Below are 13,627 nucleotides of genomic sequence, written 5' to 3'. Positions count from 1 at the left end.
TTACCCACAGTCTCCATTGCGTTTTAGCTATATGAGGATGAAAGGGAATTCATGTAATTGCAGTGTCTCTCTGTGAGTCCATGAACGGCAAAACCGTGGAGCTCAGCCTCCAAGCGTTGTCAGCCAATACGAAGCGCAGAGCAGACGAGCCTTCATAACCCAACCCCTAATTACTTATAACCTACACAGCGCCAATCATGTGACGGTAGTGTACTTCTACTACTACTACTACTACAGTAGATCGTAGCACAAGCCCTACCGATCGGCATTGCGATGAGAAGCTCGTTTCAAGGGCTTATCCACAACGCTATTGACATCATCTCACCAACCGAGAATTTATCACTTACTACAGGTGAAAGGACTAACATTCTCTCGATACATAAAGGTTAGTGCATAAATGATACCATGAATAGTGTTTTACATAGGAAGCGATGGCAGAAAGGCATTGGTGCGTGCCCCCCGTTGCGCGCTCCCTCCGTCAGCACACTGCTCAACAACATGTTTACGTCGATGGGACGCATGGTGCGACATGCTTTCTGCCTATAGCACACACAGTTGGAGGAAAACTGCTACAATGAATATGCTTTTGCTGATTACGTTGATATATGCTCATATTATGTATAATATAGGCACATATTTACACAGTCGATATGCACATCAAAGGGGCACTGTTTTTGATATATTTTAGATACATAGGTTATTGGATTAAACTATAAAAACCATGTTCACAGAGAGGGAACGAGAGAGACCGCTACATGTTATCAATGTGTTTACAATGTAAATCTCTTTGAAATTGTCTACACCTTAATTGTCGATTTGTTAAAATGTATCTGCTACGTATTTTTAAATATTTTTGTTTTATCCAAAAACTGTGTGGTATGACAGTAGTTTATTGCTCCCAGCCCGATCCATTCAAACTGTTTGTAGCCTAGTGAGTCAACGCTGTCAACGCTTTTTCATGTTCAGGTTATTCTCGGTCAAATCGCTGAAACCGGACCGGAAGGGGGCGCTCAACTAGTTTATGCATTCAAACGTCCACATTTTACAATGTATTACGCGTACGTTTTTATAATGATCAAAACCAATGACAGAGAATCATTGGCAACAAAATCTCTTCAATTTTACAGACTATTTCCCCCTCAATTTTACCAAGCAAAATCCCAAGCGGATATTACTTGGAAGATAAAATGCACCATGTGAATCCTTACTTATCATGTCCATTAATCTTATTGAAGGAATGGTGGTAAAATAAATTGTCCATCACATGATAATAAAATGCACTGAAATATGTGATTAAGCCTATTCTTTGAATCCGACCGGTTAGGTCGACAGCAGCTGTTGCCTGCCCTGTAGCCCATAGGACGTAGTCTTACTTTTACAGTAGTATTGCAATGATAAATATCTAGAAGAAAAACTTTGACAATTGCAGTCGGTCATCTATTTTCGACCTTGGTTTATGACCGTATATGAACGTGAACGTGAAGTGCAAACGGACTCTTGAAATTCCTCCTCCTTCACACGTGATGCCCCAGAGCTACTATAACTTTTAAAGTGAAATAAAATAGTGAATAGCATAAATAGGCTAGGCTACTTCTTTATCCAAAACGGTGATAAGAGTAGGTAGTTCCAATAGATTCGTGCTAACCATGAGTTACATATTGACAGTTCTTCTCCTTCTCCAGAAGTTCAGTGCTGCATGCATGCCCAAGCTGAAGGTTTCAAATAACTATTTAAACCCCTGCAGGCAAAGCTGGTATTTACTGTTTAAACCCCCAGGCAGGCTCACGCTGTGGTGTTTTTATTTTGTTTTATCCTCTTGAGTCGAGTTATTTTGAGTTATTTCTTATCTTATAGTGGAGGATAACATGATCTCTCTCTCTCTCTCTCTTACGCTCTCTCTTACGCTCTCTCTCTTCCTCTCTCTCTCTCTCTCTGTCTCTCTGTCTCTCTCTCTCTCTCTCTCTCTCTCTCTCTCTCTCTCTCTCTCTTACGCTCTCTCTCTTCTCTCTCTCTCTCTCTCTCTCTCTCTCTCTCTCTCTCTCTCTCTCTCTCTCTCTCTCTCTCTCTCTCTCTCTCTCAATTCAATTCAATTTCAATTTAAGGGATTTATTGGCATGGGAAAGGTATGTTAACATTGCCAAAGCAAGTGAAATAGATAGTAAACAAAAGTGAAATAAACAATAAATATTAACAGTAAACATTACACTCAGAAGTTCCAAAAGACTAAAGACATTTCAAATGTCATATTATGTCTATATACAGTGTTGTAACAATGTGCAATCTCTCTTTACCTCTCTCTCTCTCTCTCTCTCTTACTCTCTCTCTCTCCCTCTCTATCTCTCATTATTTTCTCTATTGCCATGCCATTTTGCACACATGATGGACATCTATTCCTGTTTTCTAGGGAGAAGAGGAGAAACTGAATCATACACTCATAACTAGTATAAACCAAGTGGAGCAAGCAGAGCTGTGACTGGCTCAGGTCAGGAATGGTGGATAACTTGCCGGTAGGAGAGGAGACCTTCCTGTATTACGGCATCTTTCCGGCAGACCACCACGCATTGGACATGGTGATGGACACAGGCGTCTACCAGGCGCTGTCCTCCCCGTTCTCAGAGGACGACCTGAGTGACTCGTCCAGCCCTTGCTCCTGCTCCAGCCCTGAGTCCCAGGTGCTGGGTTCCAGCTACGGCAGCAGCAGCAGCAGCTCCAGCGGAGAGAGCCAGGATGGTCTCCTGGACTTGCTGCTCTCCCAGGCCACCCTTGGACGTGGAGTTACCCCCTCTCTATCCCCCTCAGTACCACCCATCCTCCCCAGGGGTCTAGCATGGGAGTCGAAGAGGGACTGCCTGTCTCTACCAACCAAAGAGGAGTGCTTTGAGTTCCCTGTGTTCCCAGTGGACCTGGTGGATCATGTGGGGCTGCTGTTTCAGCCCACCCTGGAGGAGATAGAGGAGTTCCTGGAGGAGAATATGGAGGTGGTGACGTTGAAGAAGGAGGCTAGTGAGGGAGGGATGTTGGATGTAGACAGTCATGTGACAGGGTCAGAGCCTGGGCTAGAGCAGTCAGACCAAACAGTACCTGTTGCCAGTGCTACTGTCCCCACCACAGAGACCAAGCACACAGCAACATCCACAATAACAGATTCCAACGGTTGTAGTGTAATTAAACAGGAGGAACGTGCTGATACACCAGCCTCAGGGGAGGGGTCTGGTGTGACGCCTGTCATCTTGCAGATTCAACCAATCCAGATTAAGCAAGAGCCCAGCCCAGGTGTGATACCAACACCAGTACCACAGCAGACCACCCAGCCCTCCTCAGACATCAAAATCACCCAGCTCCTAGTCAACATCCAGGGCCAGACTTTTGCCCTGGTGCCCCAGCTGGTGTCTCCAGCCAATCTCAATGGCACATCTTCCAAATTTGTGCGCATCGCGCCCGTTCCCATAGCCGCCAAGCCCCTGGGTCTCGGGGAGGGTGGGCTTTCAGGTGGCCAGGCTGCAGGGATCCTGGTGGGAGCACAGAAGTTCCAGAAGAGCTCGGTAGCGGACCTTTTAAAAATGCATAAGTGCACTTTCCCTGGCTGTGCCAAGATGTACACCAAGAGCAGCCACCTGAAGGCCCACCTGAGGAGGCACACGGGGGAAAAGCCTTTCGCCTGCACCTGGCCTGGCTGTGGATGGAGGTGAGTGGGTTTAAGACACTTTGTAGGTTGTGTTAGAGTCAGACTTCACAGGTGGAGCTCATAGGTCTACTCAGTGTGTGATTATTCATGTGACTACATACACAGCAGTGACAGTCAGTGAGTGCAACAGGGGATGTTTAGCTGTGATGGTCCAACCATGTATGACAATTTAGCGATACCAGTCCGTATTTTAGTTGGAGAAGTAACCGAGTACACAACTATCTCTGTTGACTGTGGTTGGATTATCTGAGATGAATTGATTCCTTCCAGAGGTTAACAGGGTTATCAACTTCCTTCGCTGGCTGATTATCACAGAGAGATATGAAGCCATTCAAAGCCAATCCCACCAGCTGCTCTGCAAAACACAGAGATTAATTTGATGAGAAAATATAATTAATATTCCAAGTTGTACGTCAGCTCAATTGGAGATGATGGAGAACTAAAATGATTAGTGTCCCTCATAATGAATGCTCTCTTCTCTTGCTCTCTCATTGGCTCCATATCTCTGTGTTTTCTTCTATTGCAGAGTTTGAGATTAGATAAGGCCTTTGAAGTGTGGGCAGACTTTGCCCCCTCTAGCTGTCTCTCTGTTTGCTCTCCGTCTGCACTCAGTCACACTCTTGCAGAATCAAGTTAAAAGTTTTGGTAGCAGCACTGACTTTATGGTATAATGAATGACCTTACAGCATACTAATTAGATTATAATTCATGATTTATTAGTTGGCCAAAGGAGTTTGTTTCTCTGTTTCCATTCACTCAGCAAGCATAAAGCATACATTTGTCACATATTATTCATTCACCATCTCCCTGACCTCTCCACCCAATGCGGTTGCACATCTAAACATAAAAAGCTCACTGTGCCCGTGGGAACAGCTGGTGAGAAGGTCTCCAGTCCGATAAGATTGTCAGTGCTCAACAGTCCTGTGGTCTTATCACAGTGACCTGGGTTAGCCCCGACACAGGACTGTCCTGGGCCTGTTGTATCCCCCATCGCCATCCCACAGGGCACAGTGTGGCCTTCAGAGACTGCTCTCTGTCTGAGGGACCCTCGCTCCTCTTCCACCTCCTTTGCCTCCTCCACCTCCTCTTCCTCTCCTCTGCCTCCTCCACCTCCTCCTCTCCACCTCCTCCTCTCCTCTGCCTCCTCCACCTCCTCCTCTCCTCTGCCTCCTCCACCTCCTCCTCTCCTCTGCCTCCTCCACCTCCTCCTCTGCCTCCTCCTCTCCTCTGCCTCCTCCACCTCCTCCTCTCCTCTGCCTCCTCCACCTCCTCCTCTCCTCTGCCTCCTCCTCTCCTCCACCTCCTCCTCTCGCCCTCCTCTGCCTCCTCCACCTCCTCCTCTCGCCCTCCTCTGCCTCCTCCACCTCCTCCTCCTCTCCTCTACCACCTCCTCCTCCTCTACACCTCCTCCTCCTCTCCTCCACCTCCTCCACCTCCTCCTCTCCACCTCTGCCTCCTCCACCTCCTCCACCTCCACCTCCTCCACCTCCTCCTCTCCTCCTCTGCCTCCTCCACCTCTGCCTCCTCCACCACCTCCTCCTCTACACCTCCTCCTCCTCTCCTCCTCCTCCGCCTTCTCCTCCTCTCCTCCTTGTCAGGAAATGGAAGTGAGCTTGGGAAATATGCACCTCCAGCCATCTGTCATTTGAATGCCTTGTGTTGTAACGAAATAAAGTGTTTTTGACATTCCTCTGATTCTCTTCATGCACATAAAAACCAAATGACACATTTACTGTACAGCTGGCATTCCTCTTGCATCTCCATTCTCCTCACACACATAATGCATACCCACATGTACACAATAAATACACAATGAATACACGCATGTACACAATACATACACAATGTATAGGTTTGAACCTATAGTTTATTGTGAAAACACCATGACGTTCTGAAATAAGGGTTTGTCTTGTTTTTGTACCTTGTATACAGTGTTTTATCACCGTACAGTATATATAAAAATAAACCAAACAAGATATGATGATATTTCTTCGTACCCATTCTTCGAACTTCGAACTTTAAGTGCTTTATGATTGCTGCTTTCTGGATTCTGTAATAGTAGCTTCATGAAGGTCCCAAGAGCTGGATCGTTGTGTGGAATTGGAACCTCTTATGCAGTAACACTGTCCCTCTCTCTGGACTTGCATGAGTTACAGTAACACTGTCCCTCTCTGTGGACTTACATGAGTTACAGTAACACTGTCCCTCTCTGTGGACTTACATGAGTTAAGTAACACTGTCCCTCCCTGTGGACTTGCATGAGTTACAGTAACACTGTCCTTCCCTGTTGACTTACATGAGTTACAGTAACACTGTCCTTCCCTGTTGACTTACATGAGTTACAGTAACACTGTTCCTCCCTGTGGACTTACATGAGTTACAGTAACACTGTCCTTCCCTGTGGACGTACATGAGTTACAGTAACACTGTCCTTCCCTGTTGACTTACATGAGTTACAGTAACACTGTCCTTCCCTGTTGACTTACATGAGTTACAGTAACACTGTCCCTCCCTGTGGACTTACATGAGTTACAGTAACACTGTCCCTCCCTGTTGACTTACATGAGTTACAGTAACACTGTCCTTCCCTTTGGACTTACATGAGTTACAGTAACACTGTCCCTGCCTGTGGACTTACATGAGTTACAGTAACACTGTCCTTCCCTGTGGACGTACATGAGTTACAGTAACACTGTCCTTCCCTGTGGACTTACATGAGTTACAGTAACACTGTCCTTCCCTGTGGACTTACATGAGTTACAGTAACACTGTCCTTCCCTGTTCCCTCGAACAGAGCCAGAGTGTAGCCTAACTAAGCTGTTGAGGCTGTAGCCTGTTGTCTGGACCTATGCCAGTCTCTATGGGGGTGCCACAGGGTTCAATTCTTGGGCCGACTCTTTTCTCCGTGTATATCAATGATGTCGCTCTTGCTGCTGGTGACTCTCAGACCCACCTCTACGCAGACGACACCATTTTGTATACATCTGGCCCTTCATTGGACACTGTGTTAACAAATCTCCAAACGAGCTTCAATGCCATACAACACTCCTTCCGTAGCCTCCAACTGCTCTTAAACACTAGTAAAACGAAATGCATGCTCTTCAATCGAACGCTGCTGGCACCCGCCCACCCGACTAGAATCACTACTCTCGGCGGGTCTGACCTAGAGTATGTGGACAACTACAAATACCTAGGTGTCTGGTTAGACTGTAAACTCTCCTTCCAGACTCACATTAAGCATCTCCAATCCAAAGTTAAATCTAGAATCGGCTTCCTATTTCGCAACAAAGCCTCTTTCACTCATGCTGCCAAACATGCCCTCGTAAAACTGACTATCCTACCGATCCTTGACTTCGGCGATGTCATTTACAAAATAGCCTCCAACACTCTACTCAGCAAATTTGATGTAGTCTATCACAGAGCCATCCATTTTGTCACCAAAGCCCCATATACTACCCACCACTGTGACCTGTACGCTCTTGTTGGCTGGTCCTCACTACATATTCGTCGCCAAACCCACTGGCTCCAGGCCATCTATAAATCACTGCTAGGCAAATCCCCGCCTTATCTTAGCTCATTGGTCACCATAGCAACACCCACCCGTAGTATGCGCTCCAGCAGGTATATCTCACTGGTCATCCCCAAAGCCAACACCTCCTTTGGCCGCCATTCCTTCCAGTTATCTGCTGCCAATGACTGAACGAACTGCAAAAATCTCTGAAGCTGGAGACTCTTATCTCCCTCACTAACTTTAAGCATCAGTTGTCAGAGCACCTTACCGATCACTGCACCTGTACACAGCCCATCTGAAATTAGCCCACCCAACTACCTCATCCCCATATTGTTATTTATTTTGCTAATTTGCACCCCAGTATCTCTATTTGCACATCTATCATTCCAGTGTTAATACTAATTGTAATTATTTTGCACTATGGCCTATTTATTGCCTTACCTCCATAACTTGCTACCTTTGCACACACTGTATATATATTTTCTGTTGTACTTCTGACTTTATGTTTTGTTTTACCCCATATTTACACTAAAAAGTATTTAGTCAGCCACCAATTGTGCAAGTTCTCCCACTTAAAAATATGAGAGAGGCCTGTAATTTTCATCATAGGTACACGTCAACTATGACAGACAAAATGAGAATTTTTTTTCCAGAAAATCACATTGTAGGATTTTTAATGAATTTATTTGCAAATTTTGGTGGAAAATAAGTATTTGGTCAATAACAAAAGTTTCTCAATACTTTGTTATATACCCTTTGTTGGCAATGACACAGGCCAAACGTTTTCTGTAAGTCTTCACAAGGTTTTCACACACTGTTGCTGGTATTTTGGCCCATTCCTCCATGCAGATCTCCTCTAGAGCAGTGATGTTTTGGGGCTGTCGCTGGGCAACACGGACTTTCAACTCCCTCCAAAGATTTTCTATGGGGTTGAGATCTGGAGACTGGCTAGGCCACTCCAGGACCTTGAAATGCTTCTTACGAAGCCACTCCTTCATTGCCCGGGCGGTGTGTTTGGGATCATTGTCATGCTGAAAGACCCAGCCACGTTTCATCTTCAATGCCCTTGCTGATGGAAGGAGGTTTTCACTCAAAATCTCACGATACATGGCCCCATTCATTATTTCCTTTACACGGATCAGTCGTCCTGGTCCCTTTGCAGAAAAACAGCCCCAAAGCATGATGTTTCCACCCCCATGCTTCACAGTAGGTATGGTGTTCTTTGGATGCAACTCATCATTCTTTGTCCTCCAAACACGACAAGTTGAGTTTTTACCAAAAAGTTATATTTTGGTTTCATCTGACCATATGACATTCTCCCAATCCTCTTCTGGATCATCCAAATGCACGCTAGCAAACTTCAGACGGGCCTGGACATGTACTGGCTTAAGCAGGGGGACACGTCTCGCACTGCAGGATTTGAGTCCCTGGCGGCGTAGTGTGTTACTGATGGTAGGCTTTGTTACTTTGGTCCCAGCTCTCTGCAGGTCATTCACTAGGTCCCCCCGTGTGGTTCTGGGATTTTTGCTCACCGTTCTCGTGATCATTTTGACCCCACGGGGTGAGATCTTGCGTGGAGCCCCAGATCGAGGGAGATTATCAGTGGTCTTGTATGTCTTCCATTTCCTAATAATTGCTCCCACAGTTGATTTCTTCAAACCAAGCTGCTTACCTATTGCAGATTCAGTCTTCCCAGCCTGGTGCAGGTCTACAATTTTGTTTCTGGTGTCCTTTGACAGCTCTTTGGTCTTGGCCATAGTGGAGTTTGGAGTGTGACTGTTTGAGGTTGTGGACAGGTGTCTTTTATACTGATAACAAGTTCAAACAGGTGCCATTAATACAGGTATCGAGTGGAGGACAGAGGAGTCTCTTAAAGAAGAAGTTACAGGTGTGTGAGAGCCAGAAATCTTGCTTGTTTGTAGGTGACCAAATACTTATTTTCCACCATAATTTGCAAATAAATTCATTAAAAATCCTACAATGTGATTTTCTGATAAACTATTCTCATTTTGTCTGTCATAGTTGGCGTGTACCTATGATGAAAATTACAGGCCTCTCTCATCTTTTTAAGTGGGAGAACTTGCACAATTGGTGGCTGACTAAATACTTTTTTCCCCCACTGTAACTCTGTGTTGTTGTTTTTATCGCACTGCTTTGCTTTATCTTGGCCAGGTCGCAGTTGTAAATGAGAACTTGTTCTCAACTGGCTTACCTGGTTAAATAAAGGTGGAAACATTTTTTACAAAAAAATGCTGAGGCATCAAGGCTCCCCTCCCCACACCTGGGCATCCCACCCTGCCCAACAAGGGCTCCACAAACGGCCTTACCCAGGCTCTCATAAGCTCAACCTCCATCACCTCCTAACCACTGCTTATAACACCGTTTCCTGTAACAGTCATCTAGCATAGCCTAACAGTTTTATATAACAGTCATCTAGCATAGCCTAAGAGTTTCATATAACAGTCATCTAGCATAGCCTAAGAGTTTCATATAACAGTCATCTAGCATAGCCTAAGAGTTTCATATAACAGTCATCTAGCATAGCCTAACAGTTTCTTATAACAGTCATCTAGCATAGCCTAACAGTTTCTTATAACAGTCATCTAGCATAGCCTAACAGTTTCCTATAACAGTCATCTAGCATAGCCTAACAGTTTCCTATAACAGTCATCTAGCATAGCCTAACAGTTTCCTATAACAGTCATCTAGCATAGCCTAACAGTTTTATACAGGGAAATACTTAATATCAACTTCCAGGGAGAGATAGTAGTAGTGTGTCAGGATGTCAACCTAGCAGAGACAATTCATTTTCACCTTTGCGGTCCCTTCAGTTAAGCTTGTCCCACATGTATTGCTTATTGGCTTAGACAAGGATAGGTTGAGGCTGTTTCAGTCAGAGATTAACTGTAGCCATCATGTCTCAACATGAAGTGGTTATAGCACACTTTCAGCTTGGGGGTATAGCGAGTGCTGACACATCATGTATAGTACAGAACAGGGGCACAACTTTGGCTTTAGAAGTGGTGGGGATTATTTTATTTAAAACAAAATCATTATTATTTTTTATCCAGTTGGATAAAAACTCCAAACAGCCAACCTGACTGCTCGGAGACGTCCGCATGGTCCTAAAGCACATCGCGGCCTCGTTTTGTATCACATTCCAATGATAAATGCAATTTCAGAATGTAGGGGGACATGTCGTAAAGACCAGAAATAGATATGTTTGACTTTACTGTGCACATGTGTTAAACCCAAATATGGGTAGAGATATAATATGGATAGAACTATTATATACTATTATAAGAGTGTTGTGTACTGGTGTAGTCAGACAGCGAGAGGGGGCCTTTAACCTCAAGGTGTTATGGGAAACCGTGGCTCTGATATAGGTTGTCTGATGTGCTATGGGTCTGTCTGTCTCAGGTTCTCGAGGTCAGACGAACTCTCCAGACACCGGCGCTCTCACTCTGGAGTGAAGCCTTACCAGTGTCCCGTCTGCGAGAAGAAGTTTGCCCGCAGCGATCACCTGTCCAAACATATCAAAGTACACCGCTTTCCAAGAAACAGCAGGACAGTGCGCTCCGCAAACTGAGCCCGTTGACCCCCCCCAGTCCTGCTAGACTGAGGCCATGCCACAGGACACATGGAGAGACAGAGAGATAATGTTTGTGAGAGAGAGAGTGAATGAATGTGGGAGATTGCTTATAGCAGAGGGGACAGTGTGACAGACATAATGAATGTGGGAGATTGCTTACAGCAGAGGGGACAGTGGGACAGACAGAATGAACGTTCAAACAACAGTTAAGGGAGAGAGTGTTCTAATGTTTTGTTTGTTTATGTGTGTGTGTATGTTTGTGCAAGAGTGTGTGTGTGACGCACATTGGTGGTACTGTGATAATTTATTGAGTAATGCAGAGACGCAAAAGAGAAAACATTTTGAACAAACAAGAACTGTTACTTAACATGACATCTTCACTGGTGTATGAAGGGCTTGATTCAATCCATCTTCCAGAAGTTCAGCAATATAGCGGGATTTACATTTAAAGGCAATGTTCCCACATTCTTGGAGACTGCATTCACGGTAAACGCTGCATATGCCGGCTCAATTGGAAATTAGCTTTAACTTTCAATGTCGCTATAGCGCTGAACTTCCTCAATACAGATTGAATCGAGCCCTAAGTTTCTTGTAAATAGCTTTTCTTTCTTTTTTTAGGGGTTTTCTCTCATAAAATATTTTAAGATACGATTTCAGAATCTAAAAAAAGGTTTTGTTTTGCAATGTATTTTTACACTTTGAGGTTTGAATGAATTGTTGTTGATGTACCTGCCTATCATTGACGCAACAACATTCCTTCTGCTAAATGATGAAATTATCTTCTCATCACCAAGGGAGTTTTACACTTTTACTATGTAGTTCTTCAAACCAAAAAATGACTATTAATACTCAAACGTTCATGTTGAACTACTGATCATTATCAGAATCATGCCATTATAAGCTACTGGCAACATGTGGAGGCTGTCTCCTAATTTCACTACAGGAGCAATATGATGACTCATGCCTGGTAAAAACTAAAGGCCTGTGGATCAGCTAACAGTGAATAGCCAACTGCAGTACAACGAGGTACAACAAATATATTTGATGTTTTATGGTGTGTTGTTTATATAGGAACCGACTGGCTTTCTGATCACTATTGAAGACATTTGAAAAACTTTTCCTTTTGTATATTTGTATACATTAGCTGGAGGAGCTGTTATTTTCATTTTATTTCATTTTATTTCATTTTATTTCATTTTATTTCATTTTGTGTTATGTCAGTGGCTCTTGAAGCCATTGTCATTCACGTGTCTGGCCTTGTAATAATCTGGCCTTTTTTGGGGCCAATATGTCAACTGAGTAGGCCTACATGGTATCTGTTTGAATATAATGATAACACTTAACTCGTTGGTGACTGTATAAAATCTTCATAGCACATAAGCATTGAATGCCTAGCCTGCCATGTCGTATACAGCAATCTGAGCATGTCAATCAGAACATACAGTGTGTGGATGTCAGTGACAGTCAATCAATGTACAGTTCCAAACAGTGCTGGTAGGAGCTACAGTGTGAAGGACTCAACCCATGCACTCAGTGTCAGTGGAATCAATGCTTTCAGTAAAATAGTTGAACTATGTTTTTAAGGATTCTCGAAAAACTACAGCTACAGTAGCCTGAGGTAAGTCTCCTCCATACCAACACACTAGTGTGCCTCGTGTCATCAGTGCATGGTGCTGAAACCCCTACAGTCTTTCAACAGTGACCTCCATTTGGAACAACCCCAAAGCCTTTTAGCAGATAGCGGTGCCAAGCCACCTGTGCTATTACATTTTGTGAACAAGATCTGGAATTGCATGGTGCTATATTCATTTAGTTACTTACTCTGGAACATGTGAAAGTAAATGGTCTTAGACATCTTAGCTTCCATACACATGTTCCGCAGTCACCTTCCTGAACTACAGATGACATCACATACGGGACTCAAATACTGTGAGGATTAGGTATGTTTTTTATAATGGTTTCTTTTCCCTGTACAAAACTGCACTGTCTTTGATGGCCATGTCCATTCTGTGTTATCGATACCTGAACCTGAGAGGTCTAGAGAGGGCAGGACGCTTATACTGTAGCAATGCATTCCTTCAATCCAATTTGAAATGCTTTTAAAAACAGGTTATTTTAACCCATGAATGTATGTAAATACTGTAACTGCATCTAAAAGGAACATAAATATTATTCTAATTATTTCTGTGATTGTGTACATTTCTAGTGCATGTGTATATAATAACAATTCATTATATATTATTATAAATAGTATATACTATTATAAATATTATATATTTTTATTTGTTCTACATAAGATGCATTTACAAATTAAACAAACCCAAAAGACAGAGTGGTTATGGTTGGGGTGTTCTTTTCATTTCACATTTGGTCAATTTGAGCTTTGTTGTCCAAACAATCAGTGGCCATTCATACAAGATCCATTGTTGTCTCTGCATGACACCCTGCTCTCTTTCACGGTAACCTCCACCCTTTATCTTTAGCACTCATCACGTTATAACACTACCAACAGGGGACAAACAGTCAAACAACACAATATGCTCATATTACTCCATGGCCATGGGTCTCTCCAGTGGACCATTTGGTTTCTTAAACAAGCATATCTTTTTTAGAGTTTGTTTCATTTCCCTGCTCATGAGTTGGTTGGAAAAAAAAATGTTAAGCGAAACATGAAAAACGTTAATAAGTTGGAAAACCTGCAGAATGCGAGAGTAAGATGTGTACCATATGGCAAGCACTCATGGAGCACTCCATCGTCTTCTTCTCTCTCGTGATCTCTCTCTCCTTGTCTCTCTCTCTCCTTGTCTCTCTCTTTCCTTGTCTCTCTCTCCTTGTCTCT

The 13,627-nt window shown here is 43.7% G+C and overlaps 1 protein-coding gene across 3 annotated transcripts; it reads left to right on the top strand.

Moving 5' to 3' along the window:
* The first annotated feature begins 213 nt into the window (after window positions 1-213).
* On the top strand, window positions 214-12,969 carry LOC311147891 (Krueppel-like factor 15). 3 transcript variants are annotated; one of them, XM_084184719.1, is made up of 3 exons: window positions 214-352; window positions 2,405-3,685; window positions 10,617-12,969. In XM_084184719.1, exons 2-3 carry the CDS (start codon window positions 2,490-2,492, stop codon window positions 10,783-10,785), a joined length of 1,365 nt encoding a protein of 454 aa, XP_084040845.1. In that variant the 5' UTR covers window positions 214-352; window positions 2,405-2,489; the 3' UTR covers window positions 10,786-12,969. The 3 variants fall into 3 exon arrangements, with proteins under 3 accessions (XP_084040845.1, XP_084040844.1, XP_084040846.1); XM_084184718.1 differs by having other exon boundaries at window positions 214-385; XM_084184720.1 differs by lacking the exon at window positions 214-352 and adding an exon at window positions 2,011-2,123.
* The last annotated feature ends 658 nt before the right edge of the window (window positions 12,970-13,627 follow it).

This window comes from Coregonus lavaretus (genome assembly GCF_964263955.1).
Source record: "Coregonus lavaretus genome assembly, chromosome: 20".
Taxonomy (NCBI): Eukaryota; Metazoa; Chordata; class Actinopteri; order Salmoniformes; family Salmonidae; genus Coregonus; species Coregonus lavaretus.
Note: the sequence above shows the minus strand (reverse complement) of the source record. Positions and strands in the feature narration are given on the sequence as shown.